Genomic DNA, 17,152 nt, shown 5'->3' on the forward strand with positions numbered 1-17,152 from the left:
AAGTATTAGGAAAAAAATTATTTACTGTGAGAGTGGTGAGACACCGGAACAGGTTGCCCAGTGAGGCTGTGAATGCCCCCTCCCTGGAAGCATTCGAGGCCAGGATGGATGGGGCTTTCAGAAACCTGGTCTAGAAGGAGTTGTCCCTGCCTATAGCAGGGGATTGGAACCAGATGATCTTAAAAGTCCCTTCCAACCCAAACCATTCTGTGATTCTATGATATATTCTTAACTCTAATGCTTAACAATTAACACAAGTTTGTAGGCACAAGCATTATCAGAATGCTAAAAAATCTGCTTTCACCTTGACAATGTTACAGTTCACTAAAACAGCAAAAAATTACCCTGCCATTTAAATTCCTGGGATTAATCAAATACACTTTTTTTTATATTTACATATACACGTGCACACAAACTGTATTTTGCATGTTAGAACAGCCCACATCTAAAATTTAAAGTTTTTGATATAATGGTAAATGAATGGGAATAGCACAAAACATCTATGAGCAGATGATTTAATACTAGCATGAAACAATACTTACTCTAGGCCAAACAGTGACTAACTTACAGTGAGGGGTTTTTTTTTTTTTGGTATGTTTACTGTCAGCTATGAGTTTTTCATGCTACTTGGATGAGTCATAGCAATATGAGCAACATATCAACATGTCTTGGAAACAGTAGCTCAAAACAACAAAACCACAGGAGGTCAACAGCATACACAAACTGAGTGCACAGACTCTTCCATGTTTAAAATTGACAGAACAGCAATAGCAATTAATAAGCAAAATTTGATACTAATGGCATTATGAATATACGGAATATTACACTAATTTCTGAAATACAGACTGAATCACATAGGTAACGTTAATAAAGAGATTGCTCAGCAGATTGCAGTCTTAGTAGAAAACTTTACAGGAACTACAGACCCTTGATTTAGATGCCTCTCAGATGGCTGAATGCCCCTAAGTAGATGCCCTGTCCCTATCTGTTACATACTTCATCAAGAGGTACCAAGTTTTGTTCATAATGGTATAGTTGTTTGGATGACTGTTAGTCAGTAATTACTGCATTGAGATTTTAAGATCTCTGGGACAAAGAAAGACCCTAAAATGACAATGGAAGCAGAAAATAAGACAGTGCAAGGGTCTTTAACTCAGACAGACACAGACTCTGGGACAGCCCCCAAACTTAGTCCACATTCTATCAAAATCCAACAGCATGCTCAAAAGCTAGAACATACACAGAGCAGTAGAGACTCATTAGATGACAATCCAAAAAATTTTTGAGAGACTGACAATTTTTCATATTATTTATGCAATTCAGCTGCTAGGGTCCAGATAAAAAGTAATATGTTACATTTAGTCCTGAACAGTGAAACTGTCATTCAATGAACAAAAGGGTCACAAAATCTCTTTCTATTCCATTTTTTCTGTTAATTATTTAACTAGTGTTAGCTTTAAGAAGTATAAGTCACTCATGCTAACAGGGAAATAAACTTTACATACTACAGGATTCTAAGTGAGTACTTCCAGTACAAAATATTTTTTTTTCAAGTAGGTAAATACAATTGTATTGTTCCTCCTGGTTTTCAGTAATTAATCACTTACTACCTCTCACTGAGGTGGGGAAAAACCTCCAGAAATCACCGTCACGTTTCATTGTTAATCAGTATAAGATGGGGAAACTACAGGGCACTTGCCTTCTATGGATGGCTTTATAAATCAAAGTTGCATAAGCAAAGACAGGTCACTGAAGCCAGAGGTACATAACTTTCTAAACCACTATTGTAACTGCAGGTGCCACCGACCATTTATTAAAAGGTCAAATCCTCAGTTTTCAGGTCATAATTCCCATTATTTAAATAGTGTTATGGTCATTTTGAAAGTTATGTGATTGTTTTTGTCCAATACAGGCCAGGCGGTCCTCCATAAATCATTTTACCTTCAATGCCACAGCTTCAGGTACTGGCTGATGAGTAGCAGACAAGGAGGAAAAAAACTGAGAACAAAATATTCTTTTCAGTACTCTGAATATCATCAGAACCGTGACGACCAAGTCTCTGAGTAGAAAATGTAAATGTTGCATGCTTGTAAGACAAGAATACTTCATGTTCTGCAATCAAAAAGCCAAGGACATGAACACTAAGGTTCAAGGTTTCTACTATTTAGTAGTACTAACTAATATTTGATGAATAAAATACAACTTTCTATTAAATACCAGCATACTTTGCACAGTAAGTACACACGCTGCACTAGTTAAAACTTCTCTTGAAAGAAAAATGGAAATATAATTCCAACTCTGACACACTAACTTCACACTAAGTATCTGCCTTAAAGCATCAATCTTTGAGATAAAGAAAGAAAAAAATATTATTTTTTATCATTTCATCATCATAATTATTATTATTGTTTTTTTACAGGTATCTAACTTCTGTGTAAAATCTTGGGAGTCTAGATCAGTAACTATTTAAATAAAGTAAATAATTTTAAAATAATTTTGTGTATTTGTACTTTTGATAACATACAAATAAAAGAAAAAAAATCCTTGAAAATCTAGTCTCTTTCATGGGAAGAAATGTAAACATATCTCAGATATCTCTGAATTCATGCAAAGTTTAATGTCTACCACAGGGTCTGTCAGGAAAGTTCATGTTAACTTGTTACTAGTTTTCACATGAATAGAAGTGTTTTGCTCTATCTGACCAGAAGACTAGGGCAGTATTTCTTCCAAATGCAACAGCTACCCAGTCTTTGAAGGAAAAATTTAGGTCAGCAGTGAGCAATTGTTTCATGCTAACATTTCCCAACCGTTTAGTTGCCTTTTTTTAGTGTAGTAGCATTCATAGTAGGAGAGTTTGGATTTTATAGTTTGTTTTCTTGTTCATATTATTTTATCAGAAATATGCTATTAAAAATGTCAGTGTTACTTTCCATACCCACAATATAAATATCCATGGTGCCAGAGCACTGGCACAGGCTGACCAGAGCAGCTGTGGATTCTCCTCCTTGGAGATCTTTAGAGGCCACCTAGACATGATCTTGGGTAACCTTCTCTGGGCATCCCTACCTAAGAAGTGGTGGGAACAGATGGACCCAGAGGTCCTGTCAACCTCAGCCATTATTTTGTGAACTTACAGACTTCCACATAGATCATTAAATGCCAGAATACAGACAAATGAAGTTCATCAACACCAGTATGATTTCAAGACAGAATACAGACATCCTCAGCTGTTAACATAACAAACAAAATTCTACTGCCTTCCCCATACTTCTATTTCACAAACAAGGAACTGAGACTATGTCAATTCATAGCAGCAGATGAGAGTGCAAAACTGAAATAAAACTCTCCCTCTGTCTCCAGACTTTTACTCTTAACCACTGGAATGAAAAACAAAGGACAGTTCCAACCACAACAGAGACAATTTGTTTTGCAACTTTTATTGTACTTCATTACTCGTTTTGCAGTTCAAACAAAAATTGGAGGAGTTTTCAAAATTAAATGTACAAATTATATACTTATATCAGTCTCCCTGGAATATCTGCTTTGTTTATGCTAAACAAATGCACGAGGTCATTCTGATCTAGGATCAAACCCAATTATGAAGTACAGTCTGTTTTCAGAAGTCAAAGATGCAAGTTACTTTTCAGAAACTCTTCATTCCTTGACAACTCTCTTCATTCAGTTGACAAAATTCTTTCCAATGTTCCTGAATGCATTTTCCAATTTTAACACTAGGTCAGTACTAAGAATAGCAGCTTTTCAAAATATTTAATCAAGAAATCACTCAAAACTAATTTTTTAAAAGAATTTTTCGTTCACCCATTAATTACATTATTTCTAGGTAATTAGCATCTGTTGACTTTCAGCAGTAAAATCGATACTGTTTTAAGCTCCATAGTTTCAAATGCTGACTTCTCACTAAAAATTATGTACCCGGGAACCTAAATCCAGCCCTTTGGTTTTAAGGCAGCTAGAGAATTTAGAGGCAACTGAATTTACACATTTCCAGATCAGCACAAAAACACATGAGCCTTTTATTGCAGTTTAATGGTGGCTTTCTTGAACTAGTTTGGAATTTCAGTAACAGCAGCAGCATTTGTCAGTACATGCAGATGCAATTTAAAAAGAAAAGACAGATTTTACTGTAAATAAATACAGTTTCTCAGCAAATGCTATGCATTTTCATGTACTCTGAAGCAACTCAAGATGAAGTATTTAAAGCTATGTTATTAAAACACTAAAAGAAAAGTTTACTTGCTATCATAAATTTGTTATCGCTCCTGCCAAATGAATCTTACATGCTATCACTGGAGCGTTGTCGATTTTACAAGGAGTGCTTTCAACAGCTAAGAAACATGCCTACTTTAAAGATTATGATGAATGTTTCTCCTTCTCTTATCAACTGGTCCCAGATTTACCCCAATGATTCATTCTTAAGTGAGTACCCCAAAACTGTTAAGTAGCCTCCTGGCTATCTTAACGTTATCACATGCAACAACAATGATAACTTAAACCTTACTTTCCCACAAGTTCTCTACTACCACCTCCCTTCCAGGCTACTGTCAATCGCAGAATCCATCCTGCGTGGCTGAGACAAAGATTTCATCTCCAAGAATGTAGCCCTAAATGTGACGCTATCAGAAAGGTGTACAATTTACCAACTCCCATGTGTCAGTACATTTGTTCAGGTAACACAAACACTGTAGCACCACTGCCGCCAATCCCACTTACTGCAATACATTTCTCTCTTGCCTTGATATCTGGAATGCTGATTCAGCTATAACCATTCACTATCCTACAGCAAACATATTTTTCTCAACTCACTGCTCACCTCCCAGTCTTCTCTGATCCCTTCCACAAGTTGTTCTTCAATGAAAAAAACCATCATACTTGCTCTCATTCTGAAAATCTTTCAGTCTCTTTCCTCACTCTACCATCTCTCATTCTGCAGTTATTAATTATTGAATCCTGTCACCTCGCAGCATACTTACTAAACTTTCAGGCAAGGATCTTTCATATTCCCGTGATCAGGAACTTTCATATTTGAAAAAAAAAAACACCTCAAAAATCAGCAATATAAACCACTTATTGAAACTGATCCTTTAAATCTTTTTCACTATCAAGAGCACAGTGGAAGTTGACAGCTTTTATACTGTTAATACTGCTCAAGCCACTGCCTATCATGCTCCCTAGTACAGCCCTCCCCTTCACCATACTTTGTCAGTTAACATCCAGAGAGTCTTACATTTCAGATATTTTACTCAATCCTGTGAAGCACAAACCAATCCTTTAGCTCTATCTGAGCAACTTAATCCCTGAATTAGGAGACAATTCAGATTCCTAAGCACTACAATACTATAAAGTATTAGTAGTCAGCCAGCAGACAAAAATTTCAGCATGACCTTGTATTCTCCTGCTTGCTAGTCCTTGTTTATTTCTTCCCTCTCCCACACCTCGTAAACTTCCACGTACTATTTCATTATACTGTTTGATGAACCTCATGGATATCTGAAAGAGTACATGCAAAGCATTTTGTCCATTCGATCACTTGTTCTGACACCGTATGAGCACCTACCTTAGTAAAATTGTTCAAGTGACCTAGTTTCCTCATATTTGAAACGCCTTGTAATTTGGCCACATTTTGGAGAATCTCTCTCATGTTATCACAGGGTTCTGGAAAAAAGACAGGTCATTAGTAGACAATTAAAAAAAATCAAAGCTAAACATGCACCCAATATTTTCCTGCTCCTAGCTGAAGATGCAGATCATCTTCCTTCAAGCAGCATCAGCTGGATTTATGTCGAGGATCAAAGCCTACCCAAAGGATACCCAAGTTCTTTAAAATGACTGATAAAGCCTAAAATCTTGCTCCTCTTCAAAGCAGATTTTAATCAATATCTTAGATTTACAAAAATACTTATTTAGTGACTCAAACTCCAGTCCTAGCATCTCTTATCTGAACAGCCTTATTGTTATTCCCTCTATATTTTAAAGACAATTAGTAAACTCACAGACTGATGACTGTGAGTTGGACTGAATAAAACAACATCTTATTACCTCACCACATGACTCTATTTTCTCTCCCTCTCCAAATAGAGTCAATGAGATTTTTGGAAGACAAGACTTTTCTGTTCTCCATATTAATGTTACACCAGTTGTTGGCCCTATGTTTTGCTAAGAAACAGAGAAGGACTACCAAACATGGGGAGAAGACATGATGTTGTCCTGTCTTTGGGAATAAGGCTGGGGGTACACGCAGAGTAGGATAAAAAGCACAGAATAGGCCTAGTCACAGAGATGCACACAAATCTACTGTGTAAAAATCAGTAAGCTCTGTACTCAGCAGAATCGAGTTAGAACAGTTATCAACAATTTTCTTGACTGCAAGATTGTCTTGGAATCTTTGATTAGACACTGTATTCTGTGATAGCCATGCACTACAACACTGTCAACAGCACTGTGGTTTGAAATAAAATACCAAGGCTCTGCTAGAGACATGAACAACTTAAATCTACTGTTACAAAAAAAAAAAAAAGAAAAAAAGAAAAACAAATTCTTAAGAAAAAACTTTGAGAAGAGTCCAAACACTGAACATCTGGAAAGCTGTGTTTGTTGTGCCCAGTGCTAATTTCCAGTGAAAGAAACTTGCTTCCTACTGCAGCATAGGCAGCGACAACTAAAGTTGTGGTATGTTAATAAAACCTCTTGTACTTCCCCATTCATTCTGCAAGGATATTTGTATATTTTTCAGTATCTAAAGGAAACCAAAAGCAGATATAGAAGAAAGCACCTTCTCACTACCTGTCAACACAGCAAGCTGAATTTGTTACCAGCTCCTCTAGTTTAAGATTAATACGTTTAAAGAAGCAGACATAACTAGCAATCTGAAGAATGTATTTGGAACATAATAGAGAGCAAAGGGTTTCAAGAATATCAGGCAGAAAAGACAGATGACTACAGGGCAGCTCCTTGACTCTGGTATGTATCCATGTTCTAGATGTCTCAGCTCCTAATGTAGTCCACAGATCTCATCTATCAGCCACTGAATCCTAAAAATATTAACTTAAATAGCTGCAAGGTGTCCTCTCTAGAGTAAGATGAATCAATTGGTTCAACTACACTGATTACAGTGACTTAAGCATATGTTCAGGAAGGCTACTATCACACCCCATATTGTTTGTTTGTTGGATTGTTTGTTGTTGTTGTTTGGGTTTTTATTTGTTTTGGACAAAGGGTCAGCTGAATGTTTAGATGACAGGCTCCTTAAATGGAGATCAACCTTGAGCATCACCAGCTATATACAAAATACCCTCTTCCACAAACCAGCAATACACAGTCAGCTGTCAGGAACAGCCACCCTTCATTTCCAAATATCACGCATAGTGAAATTCAGCAATAAGCTTTATATTTCAATTGGAATATTTCTGTGTATCTGTTCAGACCCTCCATTCCTTTTCTGTAATAGGAATAGCAAAATCTTTAATACAATCAGAGTAAAAATCTCTTTCTATAATTCCTATCTGTTCCAAGTATAGGATTCTTCTGTACAGCTTACTTTTCCAGGACTTAACTCAGTTTCAGCTTTTTGCAACAAAGCAGGTCTTACAGAGAAACGTCAAAGATAAGCAGGTTGGAACAGTTATGGCAGTGCAAATAGTTCATATCATAACCCCTAATTTCAAGGGAACACAAAAGAGGAAAATAACTTCCTCATAATTTGATTTCTCTGAAAATAGTTTAGCTGATTTCTACTCCTTGGCCTGTCATGGGTTATGGGTTTGGACCTGTAACATAACCCCATTTATGCCACAGAAAAGATCAGAGCTGAGCAGTCTCTGAGCTCTCCAGAACATTCTCTGAAGAGCAAGCAGAAACAATAGCTTTCCTAAATTAGCAGAAGCATGTCTGTAATTTTAAATTTTGAAAATGCAGATGGTTACACATGAAAAGCAAACTTCCAGAAATTAAGCTTACCATATGGTCAGAAAAGACAGGAGATCACCTAGTAAATTTCTGGTATATCACTGGGAAAAAACATTTCTATTTGGTTGCCTGATGTTGTGGGCATAACTTGGAACCAAGTAACGTGTGCCCTGCAAAAAGGTAACTAATGTGGAAATGAAGAAGCTGGGACATGATTATGTCATCATGCCCAATTATAACACCTCTGTAGCGATGACATACTTTTATAAAATAGCTGCCCAGTTTAAATGTGCAAAATCATTTTAATCTACACATATGAAAAAGAGCAGTTAGAGCGATACTAGAAAAGTTACTCTCTTTCTGAAACAGCTTAACTCCTACAGGCAGGAAGGTTTGATGGAAGCCATCTTTGCAGTGCTTAGCAGAGCAGCCAAGATTTTCCCAGAAGCTCTACTAGCATACAAATAATTTGAAACAAGAGAGGGACTCCAGCAACAGATCTGCAACACTGAGAATACAAGAGGTGTTCCTACGATCAAGTTGATCGTACTAATACAGCAAGTTATCTTGCTCAGAGTTTGACAATATCAACAGCCAAAGCACTGGAGGAAAAAAAAAAACACAAAAACCAAGATGGTAAAGAAATAAGCACTCCCTAACAGTGTACTCCACCAGAATGAACTAAAGTTACAGAATTACTTTTCGTCGAACTTGTCCATTCAAGTCTTTCTTTAAACTTGCTGGAGAGTTGTTTTTGTTTTGTTTTCTAAGAATTGTAATGTTTTAAATTCAAGGAATGTTCATCCATTTTTTCCTCTTTGAAACAGATGGTACATTTCCAGAACTAGAAAGTTTATTCAGATATCCTAACAAGCTTTTTAATTAAAAATAACACCAACAGGAAAGTAGGTAGACCCATTGATGATGTAATTTAAACAAAAAAAATGTAATTTTATCAATGGAGGTACAGCTTCTTGCTGTTTTGTCCCTTACTCTAAAGGGACTTGAAAACAGATAAAATGCATATTGGATTCTCCCAAACAAGCAACAGTACTTTGTATTTATCAAAGATCAGATCCAACACTGCACACCTTATTACCACAAAGCATCATTCAACAACCCTAAGGAACACATTTTAGCCCAGACACACAAAAAAAACCCCATGGCACACAGTTCGAGAATGACCTGCCAGAGAATAAATATCCTGGCCTTTATACTTCATTATCAAGCTTAACAGTACATGTTGGGGTCAGCAAGGACAGGGTTTTTTTTTTTGTTGTTTGTTTAATATGTCATGTCAGACCACTGCGGCAGACACTTCTTAGCTTTGATTAACTAACCTTTTCTCCTTACTCCTTCAGTAGCTCTTGCCCTTCTATCTGAAAAAGATGAAGAAAAGCTACTCAAACTTTTAAGACCCCCCACAACAGTCTATTATTTCCTGACTTTACCTCATTTATCACTGAGATGCTGACTCATTGTGAGTCAACCCACAACAACAACAAAATATCTTCACATTCTTTCCTATGGTGTTTCTGAGGGTGGAGTTGTGCAAAATGACTGAGCTGATCAGAGCTCTCCTCAGACAAAGAACGCACAACTCCTTCCCTTATCTTCTTTCCTTCTGCCCTGTCGCACTACACGATACACTTTATCCTTTACACTGCTCTGGCATCTGTCAGCTTCACATCAAAATGCTTCTGCTTAACTAACTCTGCAGTCTACTTCTCATTCTTTCAGTTGCACTGGTTTTCTGCTGGGTTACAGGATCCAGTCCTGAAGTTATGGAACAAGCAACAGAAGTGTCAGACACAGAGACACTCACAGACAGTGGTGGAACAAAGACATACCCCTTTCAGCTGAAGTGACTCATTAGATAAAAGTCATGTACTTTATTTTTACCTGTACTTCTACACTTAGCAAGTTGTCCTGGTTAACATATGGAAAGTCACTGTCTCAAATCTCATCAAAAAACTTGTTGATATATACAAAACTTCCAAGCCAGGCCATCTGTGTTGAGCAACAGCTTAGCTTTATGATCATTAATGTCTGATTTTCTATGTATCCAGTTTTCCTTTATGGAATCAGAAGATCTCTATGTTCTGTGTATTCTCATTACACCAAGCACACAGTTCTTAATCCATAGCTGTCTGCACTGAATAACATCCAGTACATATAATCTTTTCCACACAGCAACACTTGATATTCTAAAAACCCTAGCCTCAACAACTCAGTCATTCTCTACACCTTAAAAGAATTCATAGACGCATATACATTGGAAGTCTTCAAAGTTGTTTTGTTATTGTTTGTTCTTAAACTCCTGTGGCCTTTTAGCATTTGACTCATTTTTTCATCCCTTCAGGACTGTGACAGCTTTTTCCTCAGTGAAAAAATCACAATGCATTCTGACAGATCTCATTCTCTCGAGAGTAAATAACATCACCACAGAGCTCCAGCTACACAAAACAACGTTCCATCTAATGCAGGGATGAAACAGGACCGGCAACAGCTATGTTAGCAGGAGTGATGACTCCCTCCCCCCTACTCTGGCAGACACTGTTGACCACATGCAGTAGCGGCATGTCCATTAAACTATTCTGCTATGTATACGTCAACAACAAGCAAACAAGAATGGTAGGCTTTAGCACACAAATAATTCAGTAACTCTGAAGTTAGGCATGAGTTAAACTGAGGAGTGCATGCTTACATACACATTACCTCTGAGATGCTAGGTCAGTGGCTGAACACAGAAAACACCAAACATAACACTAAGTAAACTCAAGTGAAAGACTGCACCATAGCTGCTATCACACATACTAGGAACACAGTGTCAAGAAGTGAGATAAGAGACTAAATTTGGCTAAATATTTTTCTTAGAGAAGGAAATTGTACTTAACTGAAGCGAAGCATTTAGTAATTGTGTAAGAACAATGTCACAGGAGATACCTTCCTCTTACTACGGGAATGATCTCTGTGATCTTCTCCAACCTTAAATGATTCTATGACCTTGCTTAACTTGCACCTCTATGTTTAGTACAGATTTTCTTTTCTTAAGACTAACTGCTACACAGTCAAATGCCGCAAGGTTGCTTGTTGAGCAATATGCTGTCAAGATGAAGGAAATGCCTATGAAATACACTGTTCTGTTTCCACTGAAATAGCCATGAGTTACCAGTTATTAAAACAATGAATGATTAGGAATCTGTCCCTTACAGGTGCCATGCAAGTCTAGATGATAGGCAATCAGTCTACTAAAATGTTTTTTGCCCATAAATGAAAGAAAGGAATGAAACACTAAAGAGAAAGTATATCCTTCCATTATAAACGTGCTGAAAAAGATGAGAGATCACATAATAGTTCTAATAGGAAATATTCTTAATTTACATCTAATTCAAGATGTGGAAACTATACAGAAGAAAACCAAGAAGTTCTGAGAACAATGGAAGAAATGACAACTACATAAGAAAGGAAAGAGAGAACTTCTGAACTACTGATATGGACACCCTGAGAACCAAACTTTGCCAGAATAAAAAACAAGCTTGTGTACAAATGATACACTTTCAGTCTATGACTTCCAAAAAAAGAATACACAGTAGTACCGAAATATACCTTCAATCTAAAGGAAAACATTTACAGAGAATCATCTCTACATCTCAACATTACACGCATACTACTGCGTTGAAAACTAAGCAATACAGGCACACGATATGACCAAAGATAGAAACTATTACTACACTTAAATTTGCAAGGTGCAATATACTTTGCGCTGGTATAAAATGACATGTAACTGTTGCTAAATTATCACCAAAAATTTTACGTTAAAAAAAATACACAATGTATTACAAACCTTAGGTTTAACAATTGAGAACATTCCCTTAGAAGTAGAGCTGACCAAAAGCAGTGATTCAGGCAGGATGCAAGCACAAATTTATTTAGATTGCTTCCTATATTTTCCATAGGTTAACAACACATAAAGCACTGTAGTCTGAACGCAAGATAAGAAGTCCAGTTCATGAAAAGAGAAAATGTAAGTATTAAGCTTATTTTCACTCACACTACTCAAAAAGGCTAGAAATACATGAAAGCAGCTGAACAATAGAGAAAGCACATCAAGGGAGATGTTAGTTACCTAAGAAGGAAAAAGAATTGCTCCTCTACCTGTGTCAGGTACAAATTAAGCTTCATATTTATAAAAATGTCTGGAAAGCAATACAAGAGACAACATATAACAAGTAGAATCCAGGAAAAGCGAGGATCTCAGAACAAAAAAGGCTTATATCAGGATTATATTTATGAATTTAACTTCTCATATTTATTTTATTGCACATACTTCCTTCTATAAGTAAACAAGCAAGTAAAGTCCAAGAGCCTACTGTGATTGTACAGACCTTTGCAGATTTATATAAACTAATGCAAATTAAATATTTTTTAAAAGATTCCCAAGTATAATGATGACATTTAGTAACATTCTCACATTGCATTCAGCTTGAAGTGGAAAGGCCAGTTCAAGAAATGCACAATTTTCCAAGTTATCTTCTTAGAATATTATATAACAAACCAACCCATAGAGATCGTGCTTGTAGAAAAGTCAACCTAAGCATACATTCTCATTCTTGGACTATGTTAATTATTCACAGTATGTCATCTTGTATGCTACTTTTGTAGACAGCTTTGTTTTACTATGAAAACTCAAGAAAAACAGGTTTTATAGCTAAAATGTTAACAACATTCATAGCATCTAAAGCTACAATATTACTACTCCAACAGAAGCACTGAGCAAAGCTGAAGGCTTTGCATCACATAAGTGATTTTGGATTGCTAGAGACAACTTAAAATACCTTTAAATTTTGAACACAGCAAGACACAACCAAAGAGAGCCCATTCCAAAGGATAAAACCTACACTGTCTTGAAAATGAATTACAAGTTGTTTCGATAAACAAATGATTCTTTAAATGCTTTAAAGTCATATACAAGCAACTATCCTGCCTAAGGTTTCTCAAGTACCAATTTTGAAAATAAGCTTCAAGTTACAACACTATAAGATACCAAGATAGGTTTCAAAATCTGTAAAGTAATTTGTCTGTTCAGTGAATTAAGGATTGCTGTAGCCCTCAAACATCAGGAAGATGTGACGCCACTACCAAGAGCCTCACCAGTCATTGTTGGGGTATATACAATCTTCATTCATTACACACAGTTTTCTCTCCCATGAAAAACATATTTCCATCTTTCTACAATATCAGATGAACATGCTAATTATTAAAATCAAGCTGAAATTAGGCTCCAAAGAAAAGTCCTGTCATTAGCACTTCCTATTAAAATACTGATATAAATTCTTCCAGTACGTACAGTTACCGTCTAGAAGAACTTGTTCTAATACACACAGAAGTCTAGATGTTAAGTAAAAAGAAAGAAGGAAAAACAAACTCAGTCATGAACTGCTGGATGTTGGGGAAAGCTCAGTGGCAGCACGACTATGCTCCTGCTCTTCTGCTCTCTTTAATGTACCAATTATCTGCTGTTAAAGGCAGACTGCAAGACAGGAATGACATAGCACCACAGCTACTTTGTTCAAAAGTAGGTACAAAGTTGGATGACAAGCCTTTTCCAGATTTGTAATGTTGGTTATGTTATACTGAAATCAAATTAGTCTTATAGAATCATAGAATCCTTAAAGCTGGAAAGGACCTTTAAGGTCATGCAGTCCAACTCCCCTGTAGTGAACAGGGACATCCGTAAGTAGATCAGGTTGCCCAGGGCCTCATCCAGCCTCTCCCTGAAAATCTCCAGGGACAGGGTATCAATCACATCTCTGGGCAACTTGTTCCAGTGCTTCACCACCCTCACTGTAGAAGAGATTTTCCTTATATCCAACCTAAATCTACCCTCTTTAAGCTTGAAACCATTTCCCCTCGTTCTATCACCACAGACCTACTAAGAATCTGTCCCCTTCTTTCTTATAGCTCCTCTTTAGATACTGAAAGGCCAATCTCAGGTCACCTTACAGCCTTCTCTTCTCCAGGCTGAAAAGCTCCAGCTCTTTCAGACTGTCCTCATAGGAGAGGCATTCCATCCCTTGGATCACATTTGTGACCCGCGTCTGGACGTGCTTTAACAGGTCCATGTCTCTCCTGTACTGGGCTCTCCAAATCTGGACAGGGGACTCTAGGTGAGGTCCCACCGCCGCAGAGTAGAAGGGCAGGATCACCTCCCTCACCTTACTGGCCTTGTATCTTTTGATGCAGCACAGGATACGGCTAGCTTTCTGGTCTGTGACAGCACACTAGTGGCTCCCATCCACCAGTACTCCGTTTTCTTTTTTGGCAGGGCCGCACTCAAACCTTTCATCCCCCAGCTTGAATTGGTAATGGGGGTTGCCTCAACCTAGGTGCAAGACCTTGCACTTGGATTTGTTGAACCACATGATGTCTGTCTAGGCCCACTGCTCAAGGCTCTCTATGTCCCTCTGGATGGCATCCCATCCCTCTGGTGTGTCAACTGCACTCAATGGCTTGGCATCAGTATTTTCTAGATCACATAATAATTTGAATGGGGAATAAAAATTTACTGTAATGGTTTAGAAATTTATATTTAATCCCTCCAACTCACATTATTCTCTCCTGACAGCAATTCTAAAAGGAGAATTCAGGCCATCCATAATTTCCAATACCTTTAGAAAGATGTACACTGACTGTTTCACATCATATGCTACTCTTTGGTTTGTATATCATGCAAATCTTCTTTCAAAACTACTCAAAGTAATTTTGATCACGCATTTCCTTGAATATTATTGAGCTGACAAGCAGGTTAATAATACTATCACTGATATTAGCAGAAGATTTCTGAAAGGGAGGAACTTGATCACATCTAAGAATATTTTCCCAAGTAACATTTTAATTCTGTCTGAAATCGTTTTAACTTGTTCAAGAACTCAAAAACATAAACGCAATCCAGCTAAATGGCCCTTACTGATGAACTGCAAGGTGCCAGTAGCTAGCCACTGTCCCCAGAAAATCCTGCTCCACAGGGTCTTGTACAATCAGCAATAATCTAGCTCCATTATCCTGAGGTGGGATCACCCAGTCTGCTGATAAAGACATGAGGGTCAAGACAGGGAAAGATCAAAGTAATAACTTCAAATCCAATCATTAATAAAGGTAAACACTATTGCAAACTGCAGTAATTCACAAACAGCACTAACAGCAGCAGGAAATCTTTACACTACGCTGATTGTAGGATGTGATAACTACCTCCGCAGAATACTTTAACTAGAAGACTTCTAAATAGCACACAGGATGATGACTGTTAGGAACTGCAGAGAGGACAGCCTCATTTACCCACAGTTGTGATTGACTGTTCAAGGCTTTTATTGTCTCTTAACAGTTACTTTCAGAGAAAGGGCAGGAAGAAGTCATAATCACACTGTAGATTTCCCAAGAAAATGTAAGTACAAATTTTTAAGCACAGAAGAAATCTAATTTAAAGACTTTTCTATGGTGAAATTTTGACTTTTAACATCTTGATGAAGAAACATGCTAGCCTAAAAAGCCAAGCTGGAAACACCACATTTACGGAAGCAGAAAATAAACCTTGTTTCCACTTTTTTTTTGATTTCATGAAAGAAATCCCAATAAGTCTACCCATGAGAATCACACAGTTTGCATAACAGAATTAAAGAATTTTAAATTCTTTAAGTTTGAGGTTGCTAAAGCTCACCAGATCTCCAGATAATTTTATTTGAAAAGATTAATAAAGCTATTTGTTACTCTTTCAGAGTATTTGTATGGTTTTTTTTCCTGTTAATCAAGGTCATATTGATATGTTTTAAATACATTGTATCTGCATACAACTAATTTCTTACTCATGTCCCGTAGTCTTACTTCAATACTTGCTGCTCATTTCACAACCATCACACTCCACATAAACTGGATATTAAGATGTACATCTTTCATTTTGACCAAAAAAGTTGTAACTATCTATATGCATTTCAAATGTGGGTAGATAAGTGTCCCATCCCATCCTCACCATTTTGATATCCTTTCGTTCTTAAGACTCACAAGGTTACTCATATTATCACTAGTAAGCAGCAGAGAATCTTCTTAACTTCACATTTCTCCAACTGAAATGGAATTTGGAATCTTTATTGTTTTAATTTATGTCTCACACAATTAAATATCTTTAATTCCTACAATAAATAAAAAAAGAGAAAAAGTAGCTTGCTGAACTTTTGAAAAACATCTACTTGACTAAAAGATCACATGCTGCCAAAATAGCAACTAGCACGAAAGCTCACCTTCCAGGAAACTTTCATAAAGTCTCCATCACTCAGTCTAAATTATTAACAAACTTGGATTCCAAGAATATTACTGTTCAGACAGAATTTGGATATCATCCTAATACATACTCATACATATTCAAGCCACTATTTAGATGCATCTTGGTACACTGTTGAATAATACAACAAAAATGTAAGAACATGAGTCCTACAGAGATACAAAAACTCAGTCATACAACTACAAAAATACAATTGTAAGTAGGATTTTGCTTTCTTTACTTTAAGGCATTTTCTCACTTATTCCTCTTCACCAGCACTCCTCCTCTTCAACAGCTGCAGGGAGTTGGTAAATACATTCTACACTAATCATGTCCTGAAGTTTTGCTAACTCCTTCTTCTGACCCATTCTACACAAGTTTTCCATCACCAAAGCAGATGGTTAACAAGTTAAACAACATTGCTTCTGCAGTATAAATGAAGACACTAATTGCAGAGATTTCTAAGCTACAATAAAACAAAACATTTTATTGTGAAAGTTCCAAGTGTTCCAGTTAAAGCAGTTTGTCAGCTACTGGCCAGCACTTGTACAGCTGTGTTATGGCATCTTCCCTTCTATAGTGAAAGGGATCATCCCAGAGCTGCTCAGTCTGCAATCACCTGTGTTATGGGTGAAGCATCTGCCTACCTGCATGCAGTAAAACAACACTTCCAATGAAAAGCAAACCTCTTATGTTATCTATTATGTAGTCTTCAAAGCCTAGCGTTGCACATTTATATCTTAGTTCTAAAAAAACTAGCCTGTTTTTAAGGTAGGTAACATGCCGTTTAAAAAAAATTATATGACATAGGCAGGAGTACAATTTGATCTGAAAGAAAAAATGCATATCCATTTTTTCAGCAGATTCCCTAGTCAGCTACTATTTTGTCATCAATTCCTTACCAGTTCGTAAACA

The 17,152-nt window shown here is 36.8% G+C and overlaps 1 protein-coding gene across 1 annotated transcript in view; it reads right to left on the reverse strand.

Moving 5' to 3' along the window:
* The window catches only part of RICTOR (RPTOR independent companion of MTOR complex 2), an 80,132-nt gene that overhangs the window by 55,774 nt on the left and 7,206 nt on the right, over nt 1-17,152 (reverse strand). Inside the window, exon 3 of the mRNA XM_003642978.6 lies at nt 5,576-5,673. Coding sequence (XP_003643026.1) covers nt 5,576-5,673 — 98 coding nt within the window. The remainder of the gene's footprint in view (nt 1-5,575; nt 5,674-17,152) is intronic.

This window comes from Gallus gallus, chromosome Z (assembly GCF_016699485.2).
Source record: "Gallus gallus isolate bGalGal1 chromosome Z, bGalGal1.mat.broiler.GRCg7b, whole genome shotgun sequence".
Taxonomy (NCBI): Eukaryota; Metazoa; Chordata; class Aves; order Galliformes; family Phasianidae; genus Gallus; species Gallus gallus.